Genomic DNA, 25574 nt, shown 5'->3' on the forward strand with positions numbered 1-25574 from the left:
TGATAGTTAAGATTTGACTTACCAGTGTCCATTCCTCCACCGACTCCTCCGAGGCCCTCAGGATGCATGATGGTCAAGACTTGCTCCTCCCATGTTGTTAGTTGTGGGGGAGGAGGAGGGGGTCTGCCGCCAGTCCGCTGCACCGCGATGTTGTGCCTGGAGACCGTTGAACGCACCTTCCCCCGTAGGTCGTTCCACCTCTTCCTGATGTCCTCCCGATTTCTTGGGTGCTGTCCCACAGCGTTGACCCCGTCGACTATTCTGCGCCATAGCTCCATCTTCCTGGCTATGGATGTGTGCTGCACCTGTGAGACAAATAGCTGTAGCTCTACCCGTAGGATTTCCTCCACCATGACCCTGAGCTCCTCCTCGGAAAAGCGGGGGTGTCTTTGGCGTGACATGGGGTGGTGTGTGTGATGTGTGGGGTGGTGTATGTGGTGATGAGTGTGGTGATGTGTAGTGGTGTGTGGTGTTTTGTGCGTGGATGTTGTGTGGGTGATGGTGTTGTGTGCCTCTGTGTGGTGGGATTGTCTAATCTGTGCTGTCTCTCTGGCCTTTGTGACTAATTTTTGGTCGTAGGGGTTTGTGGGTGATGTGGGTGTATGTTTTATATTGTGTTGGGTGTGTGGGAGTGTTGTTTGTATGTGTATCAGGTGTGTGTATTTGGAATTGTCCAATGTGGTGGTGTTTTGAAGATGTGTGTGTATTTTGAGCGCGGCGGTGTGTACCGCCAATGGAATACCGTGGTTGAAAGACCGCCGCGTGGATTCGTGGGTCGTAATAGCATGGGCGTGTTTCTGTTGGCATGGAGGTGGAGGATTTGTTTTCGCCAGTTTAACACTGACCTTTGGTGTGGCGGAGTTGTGTGGGTGTCTGAATTTCGTCGGATTCCGAAATGTGGGTCATAATAGCTGTGGCGGAATTCCGCGGCCGCGGCGGTGTATTGGCGGTCTTCTGCACAGCGGTAAGTGGCTTTTACCGCCAGTGTTGTAATGACCCCCAATGTGGTAATTGGAAACTTGACCAAAGATGGAGACAACTCCTGAGACAGAGAGGGAATGAGTAAAACGTTGCTGAGGAAGTCCACCAGGAAGACACAGAGCCCAGCCTATCTTCAAGATTATGTGTAATTTTTTGTTTTCTTTTCAATGGTTGTGTTTGGTTACTTGCTCCCAACTTTCCTTCCTCACAGTTTATAATATTTTTTTTATATATATAATTTTCATTGTTATTGTCTTTGTTGTAAAGGGGAGGATGTGTTGTATTCTGGAATGTAGAGCTCTAGAATTCTGGAGCGAGGTGGAACAGAGGCAGTTGGAGAGAGACACCGAACCGGTGAGGTCAGACAGCCGTGTGGCTGGGCCACTATGTTCTGAACTTGTTCATCTCTAAATAAAGGAGTTTTCTTAAAGAAGTTGAGACCAGTTACCTTTGTAACAGCTACCCACAGACATCCTACACCCGAAAATAGCAAAATATAGGACACCAAACCATTATCAGATGAAGAGTATTGACCCACAAAGTGGCAGTGTTCGAAGATGCGATGACTTGGAACGCACAGGCCCTCTTTGGAAAATGGTTGTAGTGGCCTGATGGAAATAACAGTAGGAGGTCAAGCAGGTGCCTTGGAGAGGTGATGCTCATTCGCTGCTGCCCAAGTGCTGGTGTGGCCTCCAGTAGAGGAAGGGCAAGCTTGGCATACCCCAGAGAAATGAAGTGGTGGCCTGGTCATGCAGATTACATTCAGAGGAGGATCAGTAGCACAGAAATATTACAGGTCAAGTTGGTGATCGTCACCAAGGCATAAGCAAGGAACCATGCAAATTAAAGAGAAATGGGGGAAGGTTGCAGGCTGGGCCGCCAAGTGATAAGGATAACATTGACTGAGTAGCAAAGCACCAAGTAAGAAGAACAGCCCGGAGGAGGACACATGCGGCAACCCAAAGAAGCAGCAGGAACTGGCAGACTGAAGACAATAAGAGCAGCCTCCAAGGCACGGCTGCCGAGGCCGACTCAAACAAATCAGTGGAGGCTTTAAGAATGAGCTTGTGCCCTGAGGCTATGGTTTATTCATGACTCCGTCCTGTTGAAATATATACACAATAATAAATACTAACAATACACATCGCCAGGCTCCTAAGGCATAACAAGATTGATAAACCAACTAGTAATTATGCATAAAATAAGAAACTATGCAACTCCTACAGGGGGAAAACACACACTTGGAGATTGCCGTAAAAGGTTAAATGAGCTGACTGATCTGTCACCATACTCACTGCCTTCAAAATTGTGCATAGACAGTCTTGTGTAAAATCCTAGGCCACAGAGTAAGCCTCTCAAAAATTATACGGTGCAAGAGACCAGTCCACAAGAATAACCCAACCTAAGTAGACTGCGTCAAGAGCAAACTCAATAGAAACAGCCAATCACACAAAGACGGGTGCAGTCAAAAGACACGTTTAAAGAGAACTCAGACCTGACTCCTAAATCAGAAGAAAACAGATACATTTCAAGCTGATGGCACTGCCCCCAAGAGGGGCTGTGGTAGGAAATGCTGATCTGAAGGTCAGGCAGCTGGAAGACTCATCCCTAATAAAGGTGGTCCTGGAAGCAATTCAAGCATTGGAAACTGTGTTAGAAACTTAAGGGTGGGGGCAGATGTTGCCAGCGTGTACCAAAGCTTTTGAACCACGACCGAAAGGATCACAGAAGTAGACGACTGTCTCTCTGAAATGGAAGATATAGTCAAGGAATTCAAATTGCAGTTCAACAACTGAGAGGCACATCCACAGAACTGACCAGCCGCGCGGAGGCAACAGGGAGCAAGTTCTGTTTCAACAACTTGTTGGTTTCTGAGCTTTCCAGATGGAAAAGATGGATCCAGTTCAGAAGCATTTTTTGCTGAAACAAATCATACCAGAGAACAAACTATCCACTTGTTTTTCTTTCGAAACTGCACACTGTGCTATGACTGCAAGGGCACAGCCTGGGCCTCTCATTGCCCGTTTCCTTAATTATAAAGATAGAGGCATGATTCTGAAGGTAGTCAGAGGAAAAGGAAAGAAAGCTTATGAATCAAACAAAATTCTGACATTTTCTGATTATAACAGAGTGGTTCAAAAACAACTTAAAGCGTCTGTCCATTTTAAACAATAACATCAGAAAGTGGCGCACAATTATACTCTCCTCTACACAGACAAAGCGATGTTTTAAAGTAGAATGTTTATCTTCAAGACACTTGAACTGACTTGGACCTGAGTGGAGAACAGAAATGTGTCAAAAGTAAACCATTTCTCTTTAATTTAGAGAGCCCACCCCACCAAACAATCAAAGAAAATCGCAAAAGGGGCCCAGACACGAATCTCAGTGGAGGAAACATGGAGGCAAGGGTGGTTCCTCAACAAACTAAAAAGAATAATCCTACAAGAGACGCATCAGATTCATATGGTGGTCCAAAGAGGACAACTCTTAATCAGAGGTTGAAGGGGGCAACATGCAAATGGTAGAGTAAGCTAGGGGAAATAACAAACCATACCTCAAGACTGATATGGTTATTCAATCTGGAGCACGGATCAAGTAATTAGAACAATAATTTGGAACCCAACAACCTAAGAAAGACTAGTAAAGACAACTTAGAGACTGGTAAATGAAACTGCAAACTATGTAATGCAGACCATATACAAAGCAATTGTAAGGCTAAACGGAGATCATTGATTATACTGTTGGGTGAGTTTCAGATCTGCTGGTGGGCAAAGTTAGTGGTTCTGAACCTTTTGATATCTTTGGCACCCCCCACCTAATCATTACTGAAAAGTGGGGACCCCACTGAATTAGTATTGGAATCTGTGGCTACCCAGCATCCCTCCTCCCTCCCGAGTCATTATTGGACTTGAATGTCCCTGTCTTATGTAATCCCACTGATTTGAATCACAAAACAAAAACACAAAAATCTAATTTTTAATAGAATGTTGTTGGAGCTGTTCTAAACTCTTGAGGCCATCTATCGCTCATATTACATTCTGGTTGATGTACCTGCACTGCTCCCAGGAATCAATATGAGGATGACTACTTATTTTTTTAGCCTCCAATTTCAAAGCTCTTCACATTTAGAAAACATTTTTAAAAGTTCAGTTTTATATTTTGCTTGTTTATTTATATACATTTTACACATCCTAATGATCCATTAATAATATTTAATTTTCTAAGCAGATTTATATACATCTTAATGATCTGTTAATAATATGTAGACCCCCAGGTGCCTTCAGGACCATAGGTTAAGAACCAGTGGGCTAAGATATTGCTTATACTAGTACCAGCAGGTGGTTGATCAACTTAATGTTGACCAACATATGCTTCAGATTCTGCTGAGGGGTGTGAGGGAGAGGGTAGTTTACAACAATGTTTTCAATACCTGTTCACAAACAGCTAATTATCACGGCTCACAGAATAGTGGAGAATGTCCATTATTTTGATACTGTAACACAAGTATTATGTTATCTGGGATATAAACCTCCTTTCTTGGTATAAAAATGGGCTTCTCTGAATAACATTAAAAGAGTAGCTAAGAGATATGGCCAGGACATAATCATGCTACAGGAAACCCATTTATTAGGAAACATATTATTTGCTATACGTTTTCAATCATGTGCAATACGCTGGAGATATTATTATATATATATATATATATATATATATATATATATATACACACACACACATCAGCGTATTCTCACACATCGAAGGAAAAGCTCGACACCTTTGGTAAATTGCAAACACTCTTTACTCAAAGATTTTTCCTCCCAATGCGTTTCAGCCGTAGCCTTGATTCCGTGATCAAGGCTACAGCTGGAACGCGTTGGGAGGAAGTATCTTTGAGTAAAGAGTGTTTGCAATTCACCAAAGGTGTCCGAACTTTTCCTTTGATGTGTGAGGATACACTGATGCATTTATTTTGATTTCCAGATCCACGCTCGGACTGCCACACTAATATTCCGGGCCAACTGTAAAGTAGTACTATATATATATAGGTACTTGTGGTATGGTAAACCGGTATACCCTGACTTCCGTGAACATTTATGAACCTCCATCTTTAACACAAGAATTTCTTCAGATGACTGACAGTTCTCATAGAAGCCCCACAGGGGCTAACAGCGCTTGGGAATTGGGATTTTAATTATATAATAAAAAAAGATATCTCTATACTAACATAAGGGCAGAGGGTGCTATCCCACTAGAAACATTTGAAGCTGCCTACCACCACCTATACAATGTTTGGAGACAGCACATTCCAAAGATTAGGGACATCTTAGGGCACAGTTTTTGAGGTTTGACTAAGTAGTACCCCTCATAAATGCACACACAATATAAATATGTATAAAGGGAGACATAACTCTCAGAGGCTATGTTTCACAGGTAGCAAAGCTATTTAATGCCAAACAGCAACTAGACAAAATAAAATCACTGGCAAATAGACTAAATGATTCACTGGCATTGTCACAAATCAAATTTGAGATGGCTTTTGATTCGCTAAACTGGCAATATTTATTTGCATTACTCATCTATTTAAACATGGGATCGACATTTCTAGAGTACACTTGCCTCCGCTACTCAGAACCATTAGCACATGTTCTGATAAATGGTATTCTATCACAGCTTATCCCCACTGAATTCGTTATCCAACAGTTGTCCCTGATCACCATTACTATTTGCAGTCAATAACGAAACACTGGCTGCTCTCACCATAGCCGATCTGAGATAAGGGGATTTAACTGGGATGAGAAAGATGCGGACAAAGCATTGTTATATGCAGATGACTTCTTCAAGTACCAAAAACACCCCCAAAAAATCAGGACCATGTACAATGCGAGTATTTCCTAGATGAATGCATTTGGTTCATTTTCAATAAAACCAGGTTGCGCCCAGCTGGGGGAAAATTAGTCACCAGATCAGCCTTACCACTACAAAGGGTTCTTTGAAAAACTATAACTAAAACTTTAAAAAAGAAGGCATCTCACGCTGGATGCCATTATCGAATTCCTTAGTGGGCAGAACAGCCTTACTAGAAACGGACACACTCCCCAGAATACTTTACTTAATACAAAACATCCCACATCAAATACCCAAACAGTTATTTACGAAACTTTCCTCAATTAATAGGTCTTTCTTAGGGTTTAACAAATATCCATGAATCACTATGGCAAAATGCTGTAAAGAACTGTATTACGGAGTCCTGGGAAAAGCCGAATTCACATCTAGCATTGATAAACTACTGGCAGATTGACCCATAAAATAAAAACAAAACCCTAGGATGATATGCCAGCTACAAAAACAGTCTTTCACATATGGAGGGAGATGCTCCGAGTAAATGGGTAGCACAGGAAATTAACATAGCCATTCCTGTCTTGGGAGATACACATTTGTCTGACGTCTGGGCACTGGACGGATTTTCAGGCTAGAACATTCTCAGAATAACAATCATGAAAATGTTCACTTCCTTACAAGAGTAGTTTGGGGTCCTAATTGTTCCAATATTTCCAACTCGGATACGCACTGGCACCATATCAGAGTCTTAATGAGGAGTTTCCCAAATTCAATCCTCTAGAGGCAAAAATCACTATGACCTCCCTCGGCCAAAAGATATAAAAAATATACAAAACAATAGTCATCAACACCCCCAGATACCTTCCCACAATGTAGGAAAGGCTGGAAAGCAGATACTGGTGCAATTGAGAATAGGCAGGCAGAATGATGGCCTCTAAAGAAATTGCAATCTTTGCGCAATATTGGCATCGAGTGAGAACAAATTAGTAATAGGGGCGGTTAAGTCCAGCTACTTTTTTTTTATTTTTCCTGTAGACAATAACTGGCCAGCAACAAGTACTAGGCAGCAGATGCCCATTCTCAAATAATGGGCCAGATGTAGCAAGATACGATTTTGCGAATCGGAAATTGCGAGTCATTGCGACTCGCAATTTCCGATTCGCAAAATCGTATGCAGAATGGTGTCTCAGACACCTTCTGCGAATCGCAAGGGGGTCGCAAAGACCCACCTCATTAATATTAATGAGGTGGGTCGCAATTTGCGACCCCCTTGCGATTCCCTGCACTCACAGGGATGGTGGCCTGCTGGAGACAGCAGACCTCCATGTCTGTGACTGCTTTTTCAATAAAGGAAAACGAGTTGCAATACAAAATAAAAAATGAAACCATTTGGTTTCGTTTTTTCAGAGTAGGCAGTGGTCCCACTGCCTGCTCTGAAAAAACATTTTGTGCGACATTCACAAAGGGGAAGCGGTCCCATGGGGACCCCTTCCTTTTTGCGAATGAGTTAGCACCCACTTCACGTGGGTGCTAACTGCGAATTGCTTTGTGACCGCTTTTGCGGTCACAAAGCAATTCTGCATCGCGGTGCGAGTCGCAAATAGGAAGGGAACACCCCTTCCTATTTGCCAGTCGCATTCCCATTTTGCGAGTCGGTTACGACTCGCAAAATGGGAATGTGCATCGCGATGCCCGTTTTGCATGGCGCAAACTGGGAAAATCGCAGTTTGCGCCATGCAAAACGGTTTGTATATCTTGCCCAATATCCCTCATTTCAGGTGAGAATAAAGATATGGGCAAGATTTGGGGAAAAGATGAAATGACTATGATATCAGTCACAGAAAAGGATCAAGGACAAAGTCGGACACAGAAAGTTGGGTATTGTTCTGCTATTTGGAATTGGGCACATGTTGATGAAGGTACTGTAACCATAGACTGCACCGCATGCCAAGTGTGTTTGATTAATGAATGGTCCTTGAAGAGGGAAATGCTTGTTTCTACCATAGGAAAAGTAATCACGATCGACTTTAAAAAAAGCAAATAACCGCCCCCCATGCAGGTGTATTGCCAATATGTAATAAAAACAGCGTGTTTAACTAAACGAGTTGATAATAGTCAAATTCTTTCATTCTCAGGGTTGACACTGACATCATAGGCTCTCTTACATTATGCCTCACCGATGCCAAATTGATACTGCTAATCAAAACCATGAGGTATGGACAGCAATTACTCATTCACTACAATTGCCAAAGTTCAACTGAGAGAATAACTTTATCATGTTTTCCTAAAATGGAGAAAAGGGATTGATCAGGTAGAACACCCAATAATGGTAATAAAGAAATAATGCATATGAGAACTGTTTTAGTCACATTCAATAGGTCTGACCAGCAAACGTGAACAATTTGGCACATGACAAGCAACGTGAGCAACTGATGGATAATGCTTTGAAAAAAAAAAAATCAAATACCTTTGATGCAACACTGATTATATTACATAGCATAAACACATTTATCTCAACTGAGTGGTATAAGAGCTATGGGCTTGATTTAGAGTTTGGAGGACAGGGTATTCCATCACTAACATAGTGGACTACCATGCCTGCCTGGCTCATTTGGAGATGGAAGGACCTTAAGTATTCTGTCAACAGAATTCCTATTAGATGTGTTGACAGAATACTTCCTCTGATGGCGCAGGGCAGTCGGAGGAAGAACATTACACCATCTGCATAATTTAGGGTGGAAGGTGCAATCCCTTTTTTTTCTTGCAGTGAAGGACAGGGAAAATAAATGACACCCACAACCTGGAAGAACATCCTTGGGTGTTTGTGTGTGAGTTATTATTATTATTATTATTGGGTTTTTTACAAACTCTCATTTTGGGAGTTTTTTTATTAAACACAAAACAAATGTAATAATTTGGTGGACGGCTGTCAAAATAGACATTGGTTGTGTACCAAACCTTTAGTACACAGTAGGGATCCGCCATGACATGGCCTCTGCATGGATGAAATGGACTCAGCGGGTTCAGTGAAGTAGGGAACAGGGTTGCCACAACATTAATTATTTTCTACAGAATGGATAAATGCAGGAGAGTGCCTGTCAGTCCTGAGCTGGAACCAGCAAGCCTCGATAACTGACAATCTGTGATAGAAAGGTGGATTTCTAGACCAAGCAGATTCAAGTTTCTTAATAAGGGGATCGAATGGCACAAAAAGGATGGGACTCAGGTCAATTCCTGAGTTCCATTGACGAATATGAGGGACAAATAGAAGGATTTTTTTACTGGCAGAAAACCAAGAGGCCCAGACTTATCTAAGTGGCATCAGTGTAACAGCTATATACAGAAGATAAAGACCAATGGAGAAAGGGATTAGACAAGTGGATTATCACACACAAGCAAGAGTTTCTTTTTCCTCTTACAAAGAGAAACATTAAAATTAAATGGCATGGTATTTTGTATTGATGGTTGCTTTCACATCTAATACCATCAGGGCTCCAACCCTATCTTTATCAAATTTCAGCTGTAGGCTATACATCATTGTGATTAGAACAGTTTATTTTCCCCTCGTGCGAGTATATACAGTATATAATGATCGATCAACTGTTTAGGTCTGAAAGTGTTTTAGGCAGATTTTTCTAGAAGCCCTGTAAGAATGACCATCATAGTTGCATTTATCTTTTAGGTGTTTTTTGCAAAATAACAACCTTCATTCACTTCATGCATGCAAACACAATTTTGCTTCTGCATCACAAAATTATGTATCCACTACAAATGATAAAAGAGTATGATATTTAAGATTACCTGGGCATTCAGGGTTTGCACACTCCCTGACATCTGCCTGTGGTCCTTTGCACTCCCCCCAGCCCTGGGTGGTTACAGTGCACTTTCGCATCCGCTGCTGAGTCCCATTTGCACATGTCACAGAGCATCTACTCCATGATCCCCATTCCATCCATTGTCCTTCCACTTCCACATCCCAGAAGAGGGAGGGGGAACCCATAGAAGAGAAAAGGAGAGCGCAACAAAAACATTTTAATATGAAAGAAAACAAACTGTCACTGAAGAAAGAAACATCAACAGAGAAGACTGAAATTATGGGAAATATCACTCACAAAGGAGAAGAGTGCCATTATCTGCATGAACTTGTCAAATAAAGAATGGTTACTATTTATTTGCAAATAGGCTTATCAACTGATGAAAGTAGCCTCAATCAGGCATAAAGGAACTCAAGTGGAGACCACATATAAAGGAAAAGGCAAGAAGATTAGTCATCGGTGGCCAACATACTGTCCTTTGGTAATTGGGTTCCAAAAACAAGCATGACGGGACGTGAGAAGGAATAAATTTAGTTAGGAGTTAAGCCATCATAGGACTGAGAGCATCAAAAAATGAAAGATACGATAAGCTGAAGGAGTGCACCTTAAATAAGGAAGCCACGTTTTGTGAGGGAACTTCAAGTCCAGAGTGTCTTATCATTAGTATGTGCTTGTTAACTGCTGTACACAATGTTGTTCAACAGCATATAACTGAACTAGGGTATTAACAAAATGGGCTTTACCAGATCACGGATTATCACTTTGACAGAGAGTCTGTAGTTACTCTGGAGCAAGACAGCTATTTGAAGAATGATATTCAGACCGTGAACTTGGACTTCCTCTCATCTTGACTTCATTCTCACTAGTTATATCAATTCACTTCAAGGTATCAGAATCCCACACCTGTCTAAACACTAACTTTAGAAAAACATCACCATTTATTAAAGCTATTGCCTCTTTTGAGAAGCCCATTTCTGTACTATCAATTTAGGTTATTGTAAATACATGGAAAATCTAATTCTCATGTTCTTTCTTTACAAACTTCCTGGTTGTATGTCACAATACATCAACAATAATTTTGACTTTACATAGATCACGTAAAGTACCAAAATACTCTGTACAAAAACACTGACTGTTCAAAATATACAAAAATATGTACTACAAATATGTAGAATTGTAAAACATAATGTCGAAATTAACCAAAATAATGACTTCAAAAAGATGGTTTGAAAAAAATATTAGATAGACATTAGTAAAAATATGACATTATCCTAAATGCTAAAAATAATATGAAAATTGTTTTCAACAAAAGAAAACAAGATCTAAATCTTGCACCTAGGTACTAACCCTATAGATGTGCAGATGTGCAAACGTATCATGTGTAAAAAAATGTCAGAGGAATTTCATTCCAAAAAGGTGAATAGAAAAACCAGCATAAAACGTACACAAGCAAAAATTAATAGCTTTATAAAGGATCTCGAGTTCTGTTATCTAAAAACAAGTCAGCAAGAAGAGGATAAAAGCACATGATTCTACACATATGTCTACTCTGCATCAAAAATATCGTTTCACAAGGCATCCAGTTAACAATTTGTGGGAAATGTTTTCACCCTGGCCAGCATTTATTCATCACTTATTAAAGAACACCGTTTTGGAAGAAAAGTTACAAAAATACATTTCTGAGAATTAAAATTTATGAAGTAAGATTTCTCTGGATAGAAAATGAGGGAATTGCTCAATGACTTAGGATCGAATTCTGGATCCAGGCAGAAAACATGTAAACATGTTGTGAAAGGTCCAAACTTCAGGAATTGAGATAGTAATTGGATACAATAAATGGGGAAATGCTTCGGAGCTAATAATTGAACTAACAAAAGCTGGGTCACAGCATATTGGTGTCTATGTGAAGCAGAAACCATGCAGAGGGCAGAGCAGGAACCTGGACGTGGAGGAGAGACAATAAAACAACACCAATGTAGATCCAGAAAATGGAGGGAAATGGTGGGGAAAACACCAACCACAAAAACAGGGGGGGCTTGGTAACTGAAAAGGGGATAGAAGGTTTTGTGAGAGAGGGTAAAAAGAGAGCTGTCGGGCCTGCAGGACTTCACGTTCTAGTGGGAAGGTGGAGGGAAAGGGTAAAAATAAATAAATAAAAATACCTTAGTGCTATGTGCATCTTTGCCTAGCCATTCCCCCAACTCCCAACCTCCCCCCAACAAAACAGTGGAAACAAGAAGCAAAGACAATCACTGGCAAAACCAACAGGTCTTGCTTTGGCCACCAGCCTTTTGGCTTTGTCAATTCTTGTTCTGTAGCTGCCAGACCCTCATAAATCTAAAAGAAACATTGTCTAAAGGCAAACGTATGTTTTTGGGCGAAACAAAACCCACATTACCCTAGTAGCCCCTTGCACTAGTGGGAGATACTTTGTACATGGGTGTGCTCCTTGTGAAAGGGCAGCATGCTGTAACACACCTGAAGTTAGCTAATTAAAGAAGTGGACTGACCCATTGCCTAATGATGCAAGCTGAAGTGAGTGGAAATAAAATATGAATGACAACAACAGATTATAAAGGATGGGGTCTGTCTGAAAACCACTACAAGCAACTATGTTATTCACAATTTTGTAAAATCAAAAGGTCTTAGCTAACACCACACCTTAAACAGCCCATCTGTCTGGCATTGGCTGCCAGCCTTTTGCCTTTACCAAAGGCTGTTTTGGCAAAGTTTTTGTAAATCTTTATTACAACTAGAGAGGACTTACAAAGTAGATTGCAAGAGTTGGTTGACAATTTAGATGAAAAGAGAGTTTTCACAAGATAGAATAGAAGAGTTCAGAAGATAAAAAAGGGTTGCATAGAAAGACGGACAGGTAGACAGACAGACAGGTAGAGAGATTGACAGACACACAGAAAGAGTACCTAAGATAGATCAATAGAGAGTTGCAAAAATAGATATATAGGGTGGCAAAGATAGATATACAGGACAGGAAATTGAAATAATTGCCACTACTTCTATTAGTAATACAATAGTTTGAAGTATAAACAAGCACTAGATACAATAGCAATGAAAGCAAACTAGCATTTGCAATGCAATAGGTCTTGCATGTTTCAAAAAATTAAATGCCATCTTTTGACAACAGCATCCATAAGCAAAAACAAAATAAAACATGAGAAGAAACAGAAAAGACAACTTGGCAAAATAACAGAAAGTTAGCTTTAAAAAATAAAACATTGCAATTTTGTGCCTGCTGGGCACGTTTTTGCCATTCACAAGTTTTCTGTTTGCGGGGCACTAGAAGTTAAAAAGAACAAACAGTACCTCGATCACGTCAGGCACAGCGGACTGGTACTAATTAAGTTGCATTAATTAGTGCTTGATCCCTGCTCCACACAGAAAAACGGAATTTACGCCAGGTGTGTCTTGATGAGTTACGAGGATGTAAAGAAGGCTGCCACGCAAACCAACAAATGGTGAGCGACAGGCGGGCTCTAAGCCCTTTACGGAACACAAAAGAATTTCGCAAGCAAGAAGCATGAGCTACCAAATGCACTTGCAGGCTGACCCTAACTAGCTGGAGCCATATTAAAAGGACATACAGACTAAATTGATTTACAAGTATTTTAGTCCTCAATTAAAATACATACCAGCATTGTAATGTTTTGTTGTCTGTAGTTACTGGTAATCCCTTAAAACCTCTAATAAATAAATTAATTACAAAAAATACCAGCATGATTTATAGGGCGTAAACATGGGCAACACTAAAGTAATAATTGAGTTAAAACACTGGCACTGAATGGAACTACCTTGTGTGCGGATGTGCTCCTTGTGACAGAGCACCACGCAGTCACTTTAAGAGAAGTTAGTGTCTGAAATAGACTGAGCCATTACCCCATGCTGTGTGCTGTAGTGGGTAGACGCAAAATGTGAATAACACAATAACAGACCAATAAATGAAAAAAGCTGTCTGAAAGCCACTTTATGTAAGTATATTACACACAAAAATTGAGCAAAATCAAAATGTTTTGGCTAATGGCAAACCGAAAAAGGGAATAAAAGCAAGGTGTTGATTGCATTTTCTACATAAAAGGTAATGGACCTAGCGAGGCTAAATATGTTTTGCTTTCGATTTGTCAGTTTCGACATGTTAGAACTGGAATGCAACAGGATGCCTTTCATCAGCTAACTACAACAGTACTATGCCTTAGAGAATGGGCAACACTGGTCACTATTAATCTACTTTCAAAGGCACAAACAGGCAGTCACTTCGAAAAGAGCTTGAGGATGAACACTTTTTCTGTTATGCATGATGTGAGCACGAAACAAAAGTAATATTTTTGTTTACTCATGGCAAGATGAAGAGAAAAACAAAAGTTTTTCAGGATAAATGAGGGAAGCAATGCACAGATACATATACAATGCATTTGTGAGGGGAATTTAACTAAAAGAGTGATAAAGATGGGAAACATGTGCATGGAGGTGGGTTGTCAAATATAGTGAAGATGATGGATATAGGGAAAGAGAACAATAATTCACTAGGCTTGCTGCTCTCATCAAGTAAGAGAGTGGGCCAAACATGAAAATTGAGTGAAACATGAGACGTTTGCATAGATTGTTAGTGAAACAAGGAAAGATCAAATATGTAGGACGTATCACATACCTATAGAAATTTGCCTTTTCTCTATGCTCACCCCACATTTTTCACCTTTTGCTGAACCTTATATTTTGCCTGTCTTTCAAGCTCTATGCACATTAACTGTGCTAACCAGCGGTAAAGTGCCTGTGCTCTCACTTTAAACGTGGGTGAATTAGCATATTCCTAATTGGTATATATAACTTACATCCAAGCCCTAATGTGTTACAAAATGTACCCAGGGCTGTGTGTTAAATGGTACTAGTGCACTGCAGCCCCTATTGTGCAATATACTACAGTGATGGTGTAAAACATGGCTTCAGACCTACTATTGTAGCCTAGCAGTTTAAACACTGCAATTCGAACTGTGAAAATAGACCCTTTTGACACGTCAAAACCTCCTTTTAAATTATTAATAAATCAGCCCTATTTAGGCCTTGTAGTCCACAGGGCAGGGTGCATGGTATCTAAAAGCAGGACATATAAAAATGTAATGTTAACATGTTCTTATAGTGACTAACTCCCCAAAACCTGTGTTTCACTGGGGCGTGCCTAGATGTCGTATGTCAACAACCAGAGTACAGATAAAAATCATACCACTATATCTCATGGTGAGACTAGCCAGAAGAATAATTAAACAACTATTTTGAATTGTTATAAAAAAAACTGTGAACTCTAATTGTTAATAAATATTAAGGAAAATGAAAATTAACTTTTAGAAATATACCATTCACTGACATGAAGTTCCTGCACTGAAACCCAGCCGGGGATTAGCATTTGAATAGATGTGAAAAAGGTGTGGAATGCTTCCCAAGAACAAACAGTAGGCTGACCTGAATGGCAAAGCAGACTCCTTTGAACCTCACCGAATTCCAGGGTGGGGGCTGTGAACATCTTTTTTCATGTATCAATCATTTTATTGAGTTTTATAAGTGACAATGTAATACCGCAAGCCAGAATTCTATAGTCATAGCAGCTACAAATATGAACAAGATGCGTAGGCTGCACACAAATATTCTGTATAACAAGTTGCAGAAGTAAGAGAGAACTAATGAAGTACAATGCAAATTCATTTCTGGTGCCTGTTCAGGTCAGAGTATAGGAAAAAATATGTAGAAAGGAAAATGTATGTCTGGATATAGTATTACAACAGAACATTATATATGTAGGTCACCTCAGAGCATACCGTATTAGAAGAGGAAGAGAATTAAAGCATCTAAATCTATGTTGTGCAAACTAACAGTGGGTTCCCAGGATTCTGGTCACCTGGCATGCTTCCAGATATATGTATGTATGTATATATGTATATATATATATATATATATATATAGAGAGATAAATAGATATATAGATATAGATATATCTATATATATATTTATATAGAGAGATATATCTATATAAAAATATATCTATATATAGATATATCTATAGATATATATATATATTCACTGAAAAAAACAAAAGTTACAGGGACGTTATAGTTAGGTTCTGAATTTACTCATACAAAACCATAAAAAGTCAGCAGTTATAATGAGATGTTTTCAAGTAACTATAACTCACACCCTAAGGTAACTATATCGCACTCCCTTGCCATGCACAGTTTTCTTATCAATAATTTTGTTGCAAATGTTGCAGTGATAATATCAAAGATGGCATAGAAGATGTCATCAATTATATATTATGTGGAGTAATAAGCTGTGCTTGGTGAAGACGCAAGCTATAGTTACCTTAGGGCGACATTTATAGTTACTTGAAATAACTCTAACTACAACTGCTGAATTTCTATGGTTTTGTATGAGTAAATTCAGAACCTAACTGAAACGTCCCTCTAACCTTTGTTTTTTTTCAGTGAATTTCTATGGCTTTTCAACATGAAGTAATTTTAATTACTATACCTTAATCCAACCACTGTCACGCACAGACTTTGCCCATGCGCAGAGGGGGTTGGCCACTGGGCTGCAGCCAAGCCCTTATGACCACTAAACCCAGTGCCGCGTACAGCCATTGCCTGTGTGCAGAGTGGGTTGCCCACAGAGCCTGTCTGTTAGTGGATCTGTGAGTGGGTGTTTGAATGTGTGGGTGGGTCTGAAAGCGGGTGTATGAGTCTGTGAGTGGGACTGGGTGGGTGCATGAGTGTCTGAGTGTGTGTGTGAGTGGGCACCTCAGTCTGAGTGCATGTATGAGTGAATGAATTAGTGTATGAATAAGTCTCTGAATGTTTATTTATTTATTTGTTTTCCATATCCTCGAATGTCCTCGAATATTCAAGGATATTCACGAATATCGCACATGGTGAAGAAAAATAATTTTAAACCCATAATTTGACCCTACAACACCCTAATATCACACCTCTGGGGTCAGGGTACCTTCACCCTGACCCCTTATGCCACTTTCAATTTGGATTGTCAGTCCTGGGGACCATATCCCGTGAAATAAAAAGGCAGCTGCAACTTTCTAGTCAGGTTGCAGCCAGTCAATTACAGCGCTTCTATTTGTGTTCCTGATTTATTCACAAAGGATGCGCATCCTTAGATATACAAATATTTTTTCCCTTTAATAGCTCAAAAACTACTGAACGGATTTACACCAAATAAGCGAAAGTGTGATAGTGTGATCGGCATAACGAAAGATAGCTTTCTGCCAAATTTGGCATAATTCTGTCCAGTGGTTCGAATAGTAGTTGTGTTCAAAGGTACTATGGGAATTAACATGCAAACCTCCCCCCCCTTTTCTCTGCCCCCCCTTGATGGATCACCTCAAAACTTTCTGTGCACAACAAGAATCGCAGGGGTACTTTTGTTTGGGAAAATTTCATTAAGATTTGTCAAACAGTGCCAAAGATATAGGGAAGTAAAAAAACACTTTTTTCTATGGAAACATGGTCCTAACTAGGTCTTCCATATACATTGGAAAAAAAAAGACGTTATAGGCAGTCTCACATTTTGCACACAACAAACCCATCGAAATTCAGTACTTAGAAATGATATCTAAAACTTTACGTCAATCAATCAATCAATCAGTACTTGTAGAGTGCAGCTTATCACCTGTGGGGTCTCAAGGCACTGTTGTGGGCTCAAAGAGCCAGATGTCCAGGCTGTGTGTGTGGTAGGTGGGGGTGCAGGGGGTTGCCTAGGGCGGCTGGCCACCAGGAGTCGTCTCAGGCAGAGGGGGTGGAGCCGAGTACAAGGATCTCTGTTTTGTCTGAGATGAGCCTGAGGCATTTGGCATCCATCCAGGCAGGGAATGCACTCATACCTTTGTGTAAGTTTCTCTTGGTTGTCGATGGGTCATCGATTAGGGAGAGGATCAGTTGCGTATCGTCGTCATAGGAGACAATGTTTAATCCATGCTGTCTGATGACGTTGCTGAGCGACGCCATGTAGATGTTAAAGAGGGTCGGGCTTAGTGAGGATCCCTGGGGTACTCTGCAGCAAGTTTCTTTGGGCACCGAAGTTTAGAGTGGGAGTCTGACACTCTGGGTTCTTCCGGTCAGGAAGGAACAAATCCATTTCAATGATTTGCCATGGATGCTGGCGTCGGTGAGTCTGGTGCAAAGGGTGCAGTGGGAGACTGTGTTGAACGCGACAGAGAGGTCGAGGAGGATGAGAGTGGCCGTGTCTCCGTGGTCCAGTAGGGTGCAGATGTTGTTGGTGGCTGCAAGGAAGGCTGTCTCTGTGCTGTGGTTGCTCCTGAAACTGGACTGTGAGGGGTCTAGGATGTGGTTTGACTTGAGGAACTTCATCAGTTGCATGTTTATGGCTTTCTCTGTTACCTTGGCTGGGAAGGAGAGCAGAGAGATGGGTCTGTAGTTTTTCCATCTCCATTGGGTCAGCTGAGAGATTCTTTAGGAGTGGGTTGATCACCGCATGTTTCCAGTAAGATGGGCAGGTGGAGGTTTCGATGGAACGGTTGATAGTCCGGCAGGGCTCTGGTACAATGGTGGCGCTGGTCCGGTTGAAGATGTGATGTAGGCAAGGGTCCAAGGGTGCCCCTGATTGATGGAGTTCATGAGTTTCTGGGTGTCTTCTGTTGAGATAGGGGTCCACTGGCTCAGGGTATGCGGTGTGGGGTCCACGGTGATACTGGTGGGCGGTGGGGGCAGGTTTTGGTTCTTGAATCCTTCCTATATGTCCTGGATTTTCTGGTGGCGAGGTTGTTGAGAGGGAGGATGTCCAAGGTGTATGATCCGAGGTTCGTGAATTCCTTGACTATGGTGAATAGCTCCTTGCTGTTGTGTACACTGGTGCTAATACGTTCTTGAAAGCAGGTTTCTTGGAGGCTCTGATGGTCTGGTGCTGCATGGCGACTGTGTCTTTGTAGGCTGTGCAGTCTGCGGTTGTTCTACTGTTCCTGTATTTTTGTTCCAGTTGTCTGCAGTTACATTTGGATTCTTGGAGTTCCGTCGTGAACCAGTTAGGTTTCCTCTGGTGCTGGTTTCCGGTGGGTTTTCTGAAGGGGACTATGGTGTTGGTGCATTCTGTAATCCAGAGGTGCAGGATGCACGCTGAGTCATTCACGTTTGTGGCATCCAGTGGGGTGGAGTGGCTGAGGACATCAGTGAGCTGGGATTCGGTGACTTTGCTCCGGTTTCTGCCTCAGGGCAGTGGGCGTGTGGTGGTATTCATAAAAGTGAAGTGGATTCATCGTTGGTCGGTCCAATGTGTTCAGAGGTGTGAGAGATGGTGATTTGGCATGGTGAGCAAAAGAACGATGGATTAAACTCAGATCTGTGACTGGAGGTGAATGTTTGCATTGTTCAGCACTCTGCCCATCATCCTTTTGTGTTGCTAAAGTTGCTCTAAGTGGGAAGAGTAAGACCAGATGTGGTTACCTTGCTCACTGTGCCACTGGATTCAAGGTAGCCTGGCTGATGAAGGGTGATACCCTGAAACTGGTCCCAGGATAGATACTTGTTCCCGGTCCAGGGAGGACCTGGCCTGGCTGTTCGGGCTGGACTGTACCTGTGTGGAACAGGGTCAAGGCTGATTTGCATATGGCTGGGCCCAAACTGGGGTAACATGGTGAGAAAAAGAACAATGGATTAAACCCAGATCTATGACTGGGGGTGAGTGTATGCACTGTCCAGCACTCTGTCCATCATCCTTTTGTGTTGCTAAAGTTGCCCTAATTGGGAAGGGTATGCCAAGACGTGGGTCACTTGCTCACTGTGCCACTGGATTCATGCTAGCCTGGCTGATGAAGGGTGATACTCTGAAACCGGTTCCAGGATGCTTGTTTCCGGTCCAGGGAGGACCTGTCCTGTCAGTTTAGGCTGGACTCTTCCCATGAGGAACAGGGTCAAGACTGATTTGCATATGGCTGGGCCCAAACTGGGGTGGCATGGTGAGCAAATAAATAATGGATTAAACCCAGATCTGTGACTGGGGGTGAGTGTTTGCTTTGTTCAGCACTCTGTCCATCATCCTTTTGTGTTGCTAATGTTGTTTCAAGCCAAGAAGTCAGGGTCAAGGGTGTGACCTGCTGAGACTGAGGGTGGTGAGGTTGTCCAGGAAGGATGCGGTGTTAGGGTCGTTGCGATTTTCAAGGTGAAAGTTGAGGTCACAGAGTAGGATATAGTCGGTGGAGGCGAATGTGTGGGGAACAATGAGGTAGGCGAAGGTTTCGCTGAACGGAGGCCAGGGTCCGGGTGGTCTTTAGACGAGCATGCCACGAAGGGAGGCATTCTGGTTGGTCTAAATTTTTAACAGTAGGTGTTCGGTGGTGGTTGGCTGGTTCTGTGTTTCAATGGTGGTTGAGAGGTGGAGGGAGTTCCCTATAGACTATGGCGGTGTCATCTCTTGGTCAACTGACTTGGTCTTTGTGGATAATTTGGTAGCTGATGGCAATGGCGGTGGCAATGTCTGGGGCTGAGGTGGGGGTGATCCAGGTCTCTGTGAGGAAAGCGAATTCAAGAGTGATTGAGTCGTGGAGATCAGAGACCCCTACACTGTGTATTTGACGAGGTAGCGGGTGTTGAGGAGTAAGCACTTGAGATGTCCGTCTGGGCTGTGGGCAGGATGGTGTGGCATGCCACGGCAGGTAAGGGAGCAGAAGCGGCAAGATAATGGTCCACGAGTGTTCTTTGGCTCGGCTTGGTGGCAGGCTGAAGATCTTCCAGGGTTGAGGGTGTGCAGAGCACTGGCATCATACCGGTGGGTGGGGCAGGAACCAGGGTCTGTGGCGCTGGGCGCTGTCTGGGCACGGACGGTCGCAGATGGGCTTGCCTTTGGCACGGCTGCACATCAGCCGGCATTAAGAAGGGCAGGGAGGTGGGACAGTCTGGTCAGCTGGGAGGCGGGAGGGCAGGAAAGAGCTTGCTAGGGAAGGGGCGGGGCCACAGGGGCAGCAGCGGTAGGCTCGGAGTGCGGGGGAAAAAGTGCAAAAGAGTAGAAAAGAAGAGACAAGAAGAGAAAAAAGTGACAAAAAGGCAAAGAGACACACCCAGACAGGCAGATGGCCACTAGGCCACCAAGGGATGAGGTGCAGGTGGGTGCCTGAGGGTAGAGGTGGGCCTCGAACTAAGAGTCAGGCAGGCTCTCACTTGGACCAGCAGCAACAGGTGGAGCTGCGCAGAGGGGGGTGAGCAAACACTGACCAGAAGGTCAGAGGAGTCGCCCTCTCACTGTGCAGTGGCTGCCATTAAGAAGGGGAGGGAGGTGGGAGACGTGAGGGTGGGAAAGCACTTTGCAAAGAGGGGGCAGGGGCAGCAGCAGCAGGGATGAAGCACGGGGGATAAAAACACAAAAGAGTGGGGAAAAAAAGAGACGAGAAGAGAAAGAAAGATGACAAAAAGGCAAAGAGACATACACAGCCAGGTTCAGATGGTCACTGTGCCACCAGGGATGAGGTGCAGAAGGTGAGAGGAGTCGGTGGACCAGAAACAAGCATCCTGGAGCCAGTTTTGGGGTATCACCCCTCGTCAGCCGGGTTGGAACGAGTAATAGCTCCTTCAAATAAGTGTCTGCTAAATTTCGATGGTTTTGTGTGTCGAAAATGTGAACCTAACTATAACGTCCCTGTAACATTTAGTTTTGTCAGTGATTTTCTATAGTTTTTTAATGTAAATTAATTTGAAATGACCATACTTTAATGCAACCACCAACATGCACGGCTCAGGCACTGCAGCTAACCCCATGCATTCAGCCAGCCCCACGAGGGGGGAGGGGTAGAGAGGTTTAGTGAGGGAGTGTGTAAGTGGGTGTATTTTTCTTTTGGCTGGCTCTGGATCTGCAGATCGATCACAGATTCGCATGGGGGGCCACAGTGAGCATCTCAGTGAATCCACAGATCCTCACGGCCCTCCCCATTAAAACGTTTTTGGGCTATTTCTCCATCACAGACCCGTCCATCAGTACTATAGGGTAGGAATAACCCTATCCCGACCCCCTGTATCAGTTCTACTGTTTATTCCCCACCCCTACCCAGACTGAGCAGATAAACAAAATGGCAGCCACAACTTTCCTCTCAGGTTGCGACGAGCTAATCAGAGTCTTGCTTTTGTTGAGGGATTGCAGTGGATCCGTGCCCCTAAATATACTTAAATAGCTTTTCTTTGATAAATGAAAAACTACTGAACAGATTTGCACCAAAAAAGAAAATTCAGTTCAGTGGTTCGGGCTGTATTCATGTCTAAAATCCTTAAGCAAAATTGCATCGGGAAACATGTTTTAAGGCCCCAACCCCGTTTTTTAATGCCCCCGCCATTGACGAATTACCCCATTACTTTTAAGATAGCAGCTGAAGTGAGTGGCAAACTAATTTTGAACATTTCGTGAAGATTCGTCAAGCGGCGCCAAAGTTATAGTTATAGGCAAAACAAAAAACCCTTTTCCTATGGAAAGTTAAGTCCTAAATATTTCTTTGGCACTCTTTTTTACGAAATGTTCCAAGAAAGTGTGCCCAAGGGTCTTGTTGTACATGAAAGGTTTTGTGAGATCCATGAAGCTGGGGCAGAGAAAAAGGGGGGATAAAAAAAAGTCCATGTTAATTCCCATAGACTACTTAGACAAGCCTGCAGCCCCAACCGCTGGATGAAATTACACCCAATTTGGCAGAAGGATAGCTTTTGGTCCGCAGTCTTTTTTTTAATTTTTATTAGGTGTAACTACATACAGTAGTTCAGGAGAAATTAAAGGAAATCCAAATTTGTATATCTAGGGTCGCAACAAATTAGTCAGCACTGCCGATCTTGTAAAGAGATCTAACTGGCTGCCAACATTTCAAAGAGGAAGTGTTGGCAGCCATTTTAAGATTCTGCTTCAGCCGCGTCTAAAAAAAAGAAATTTAAAAAAAAGAAAAGAAAAGAAAAGAAATAAAAGGGTGCAGGGTACCATTACTCTACTCACCTAGCCTTGGTGACCCTCCCCAGGGTTAAAAAGAAATTAGAAAACAAAAAAAACATGTAGAATTTCCTGAGCTTGCTTTTATTTTTGCCCAAGAGTGGACCAGGTCCCTGGGGCATAGTATTTGAAGGAAGGGGACGCATGGGGGAGCCACCTCCTAGGGCTTACTAAAGCCCCAGGGACTGCCATCCCCCCCCCCCCGGGGCTATGAGTATATCCACCTCCCTGGAGCTACTAAATGAAATAAAGGAGGGGGGACCTCTGCGGGGCCCTGGGGGCCACCACCTCCCCAGTGCAAAATACTTGAATATTGATAGGGGGGTACTGTGGACCTCCCCTCTGCCCCCCTGGGGACTGCCACACCCCTGGGGTTTAAAGTTAACTGTCAGTATGCAGGGGGCCAAGCAGCCTACCCGCTCCCCAGGGATCACGGCTCCCCGGGGCTACTAAATGAAATAAAGGAAGGAGTCAGTTGCAGGGCAAATTTAAAAAAGGGAGAGGGGCCGCGTGCCCCCCCCTCGGTGAGCCATAGATAGCCTGGGGGGGGGCAGCTCCTGCTACCTCCCAAAGTGCCAACCCTCGGGAGGCAGCTGTTTGCTTTTGCTGGGTGGGAGCTGACAGCTGACTCATGTGACGCCGCCGACCTTACCGCACAATCACCACTCTGCACTACTGCAGAGGCGCCGGCCACTACTCCTACTGACTGTGCATTGTTGGGCCCCTGGGAGATGCCTCACTCGCATCATTTGCCCCTAGCTCCAGACTGTGGGCCTATTCCTTTAGCAACTCTGCGTCTGCACTCGTCACACCTCCCCACGGCTCATTTGACTGGATTGGCCCATCTGTTCCCAACCTGGGGCCACCACCTCCCCAGGGCAAAATACTTGAATATTGATAGGGGGGTACTGTGGACCTCCCCTCTGCCCCCCTGGGGACTGCCACACCCCTGGGGTTTAAAGTTAACTGTCAGTATGCAGGGGGCCAAGCAGCCTACCCGCTCCCCAGGGATCACGGCTCCCCGGGGCTACTAAATGAAATAAAGGAAGGAGTCAGTTGCGGGGCAAATTTAAAAAAGGGAGAGGGGCCGCGTGCCCCCCCTCGGTGAGCCATAGATAGCCTGGGGGGGGGGGCAGCTCCTGCTACCTCCCAAAGTGCCAACCCTCGGGAGGCAGCTGTTTGCTTTTGCTGGGTGGGAGCTGACAGCTGACTCATGTGACGCCGCCGACCTTACCGCACAATCACCACTCTGCACTACTGCAGAGGCGCCGGCCACTACTCCTACTGACTGTGCATTGTTGGGCCCCTGGGAGATGTCTCACTCGCATCATTTGCCCCTAGCTCCAGACTGTGGGCCTATTCCTTTAGCAACTCTTCATCTGCACTCGTCGCACCTCCCCACGGCTCATTTGACTAGATTGGCCCATCTGTTCTCAACCTGGTGCAAATCTACAGGGTCATCTAAATTCTCCCTGCTGTGCGCTGCAACATATTGTCAACTTACTGGTCCTGCCACGGATAGTGGACTGACCTATACAACTCACCGCTTATGCTGAGGTTCCTTCCTGCTGGCTCCAGCGTCTTGTTACCCTTGCTGGTGTTGGTTTGCGGCACGGATCGAGGCTGCAGCAGAAGTAAAACTAAGTACAACTGCATTGAAACAGTTTTTACACAAGAACTTCTGCTGTCTCATATGGGTACCGGCCTCAGCACCCCCGCATTTGAGACACTCACTAACTAGTGCTATGCTGTTGTTTCCCTGCTGGCACCAACCAAGACTGCTTTACAGTTATACACTTGTGCTCCTGGTTCTTACCCACTGCTACTAACTGCCATGTGCAGCAGCCTATTTTCCTCACGTACCTCCCTCCATTATTACTCATTCGTGAGACTTCTACATGCTGTTACAACTACTGGCTGACGTGGTACTGAGTTGTACCTACATAAGGCGCTTCACTGACCACATAATACTCCTTGCCCCCTCAACGGATGAAACTAGACTCTAACCTGTTGCTCTCCACATGACTATTCACAGTGGGCTATTCATGCTGTGAGGTGTTGTGATCTAATCCGACCTTCATAAGCAGACCCTGGGTCATTTCACGTCCTTCCACTTGCTTTGCACTCCCTCCTGCAGAATCCTCAGTATGGTGTGCTATCGGTCTGGTCCACAACCACACATTCAAATCTGTCAACACCTCCAACAGTGCCCAACCGAATACGGACCCTAGTAATCAAACATCTGATGCCACAACTGTTCCTGACAAGCTGGATGTCGTACTTGAAGCCATTGAATAACCTTGAGCTTCCATGGAGTTGAAGATTGATGCCGTAACCGCAGATCTTACTTTACTATGCAATGACTTTTGGAAACTTGTGGACAGAGTGTGCACTCCGGAACACACAGTAGCAGCTTTCCAACCCCAAACTTCGGATCTGCAAACTCACCTTATTGTATTACAAAACAAAGTGTGCATTCTGGAGGAACACACTGAAGATGCCAAAGGGAGATCATGACAGAATAGCATAAGAGTGTTTGGCCTTCGAGAGGGCATTGAGAGCAGAAACATGGGGGCGTACATGGTCACCTGGATACACATTTTTGCCCTGTGAAACTGATGTTACCTTTGTTCTCGGTGGAGTATGTCAAACGCACCATTCACGAATATCACATTCAATATGCACTTCTTTTCTCAGCGCCTTCGCATCCAAGGGAATGGCAAAACTTTCTTCTGCACTAACCCAGTGGATGTGTGGTCCTGGATGGAACAAAATGGAATGACAGCTAATGGCACCCCCGATATCACACACTGATGGGTCCCGCCTGTGTGGAACAAATGGGGAAGACACGCACAACTCCTGGAAATGCTGGCCCCGCGGAAACCCAGATCCCCCCAACTTAGAAGAAGTTACTCAGGAGTGACGCAGGGCTCTGCGGAGGGCTGGAGAGTTCTATGGCCCTGT

The 25574-nt window shown here is 43.6% G+C and overlaps 1 protein-coding gene across 18 annotated transcripts in view; it reads right to left on the minus strand.

The window, feature by feature from the left end:
* Nucleotides 1–25574, minus strand: part of ADGRB2 (adhesion G protein-coupled receptor B2) — a 1191470-nt gene that overhangs the window by 580485 nt on the left and 585411 nt on the right. For all 18 annotated transcript variants that reach the window (XM_069223314.1, XM_069223308.1, XM_069223306.1 and 15 more), the window contains one exon: nucleotides 9622–9786. In XM_069223314.1, coding sequence (XP_069079415.1) covers nucleotides 9622–9786 — 165 coding nt within the window. The remainder of the gene's footprint in view (nucleotides 1–9621; nucleotides 9787–25574) is intronic.

The sequence above is a fragment of the Pleurodeles waltl genome, chromosome 3_1 (genome assembly GCF_031143425.1).
Source record: "Pleurodeles waltl isolate 20211129_DDA chromosome 3_1, aPleWal1.hap1.20221129, whole genome shotgun sequence".
In the NCBI taxonomy this organism is placed as follows: domain Eukaryota; kingdom Metazoa; phylum Chordata; class Amphibia; order Caudata; family Salamandridae; genus Pleurodeles; species Pleurodeles waltl.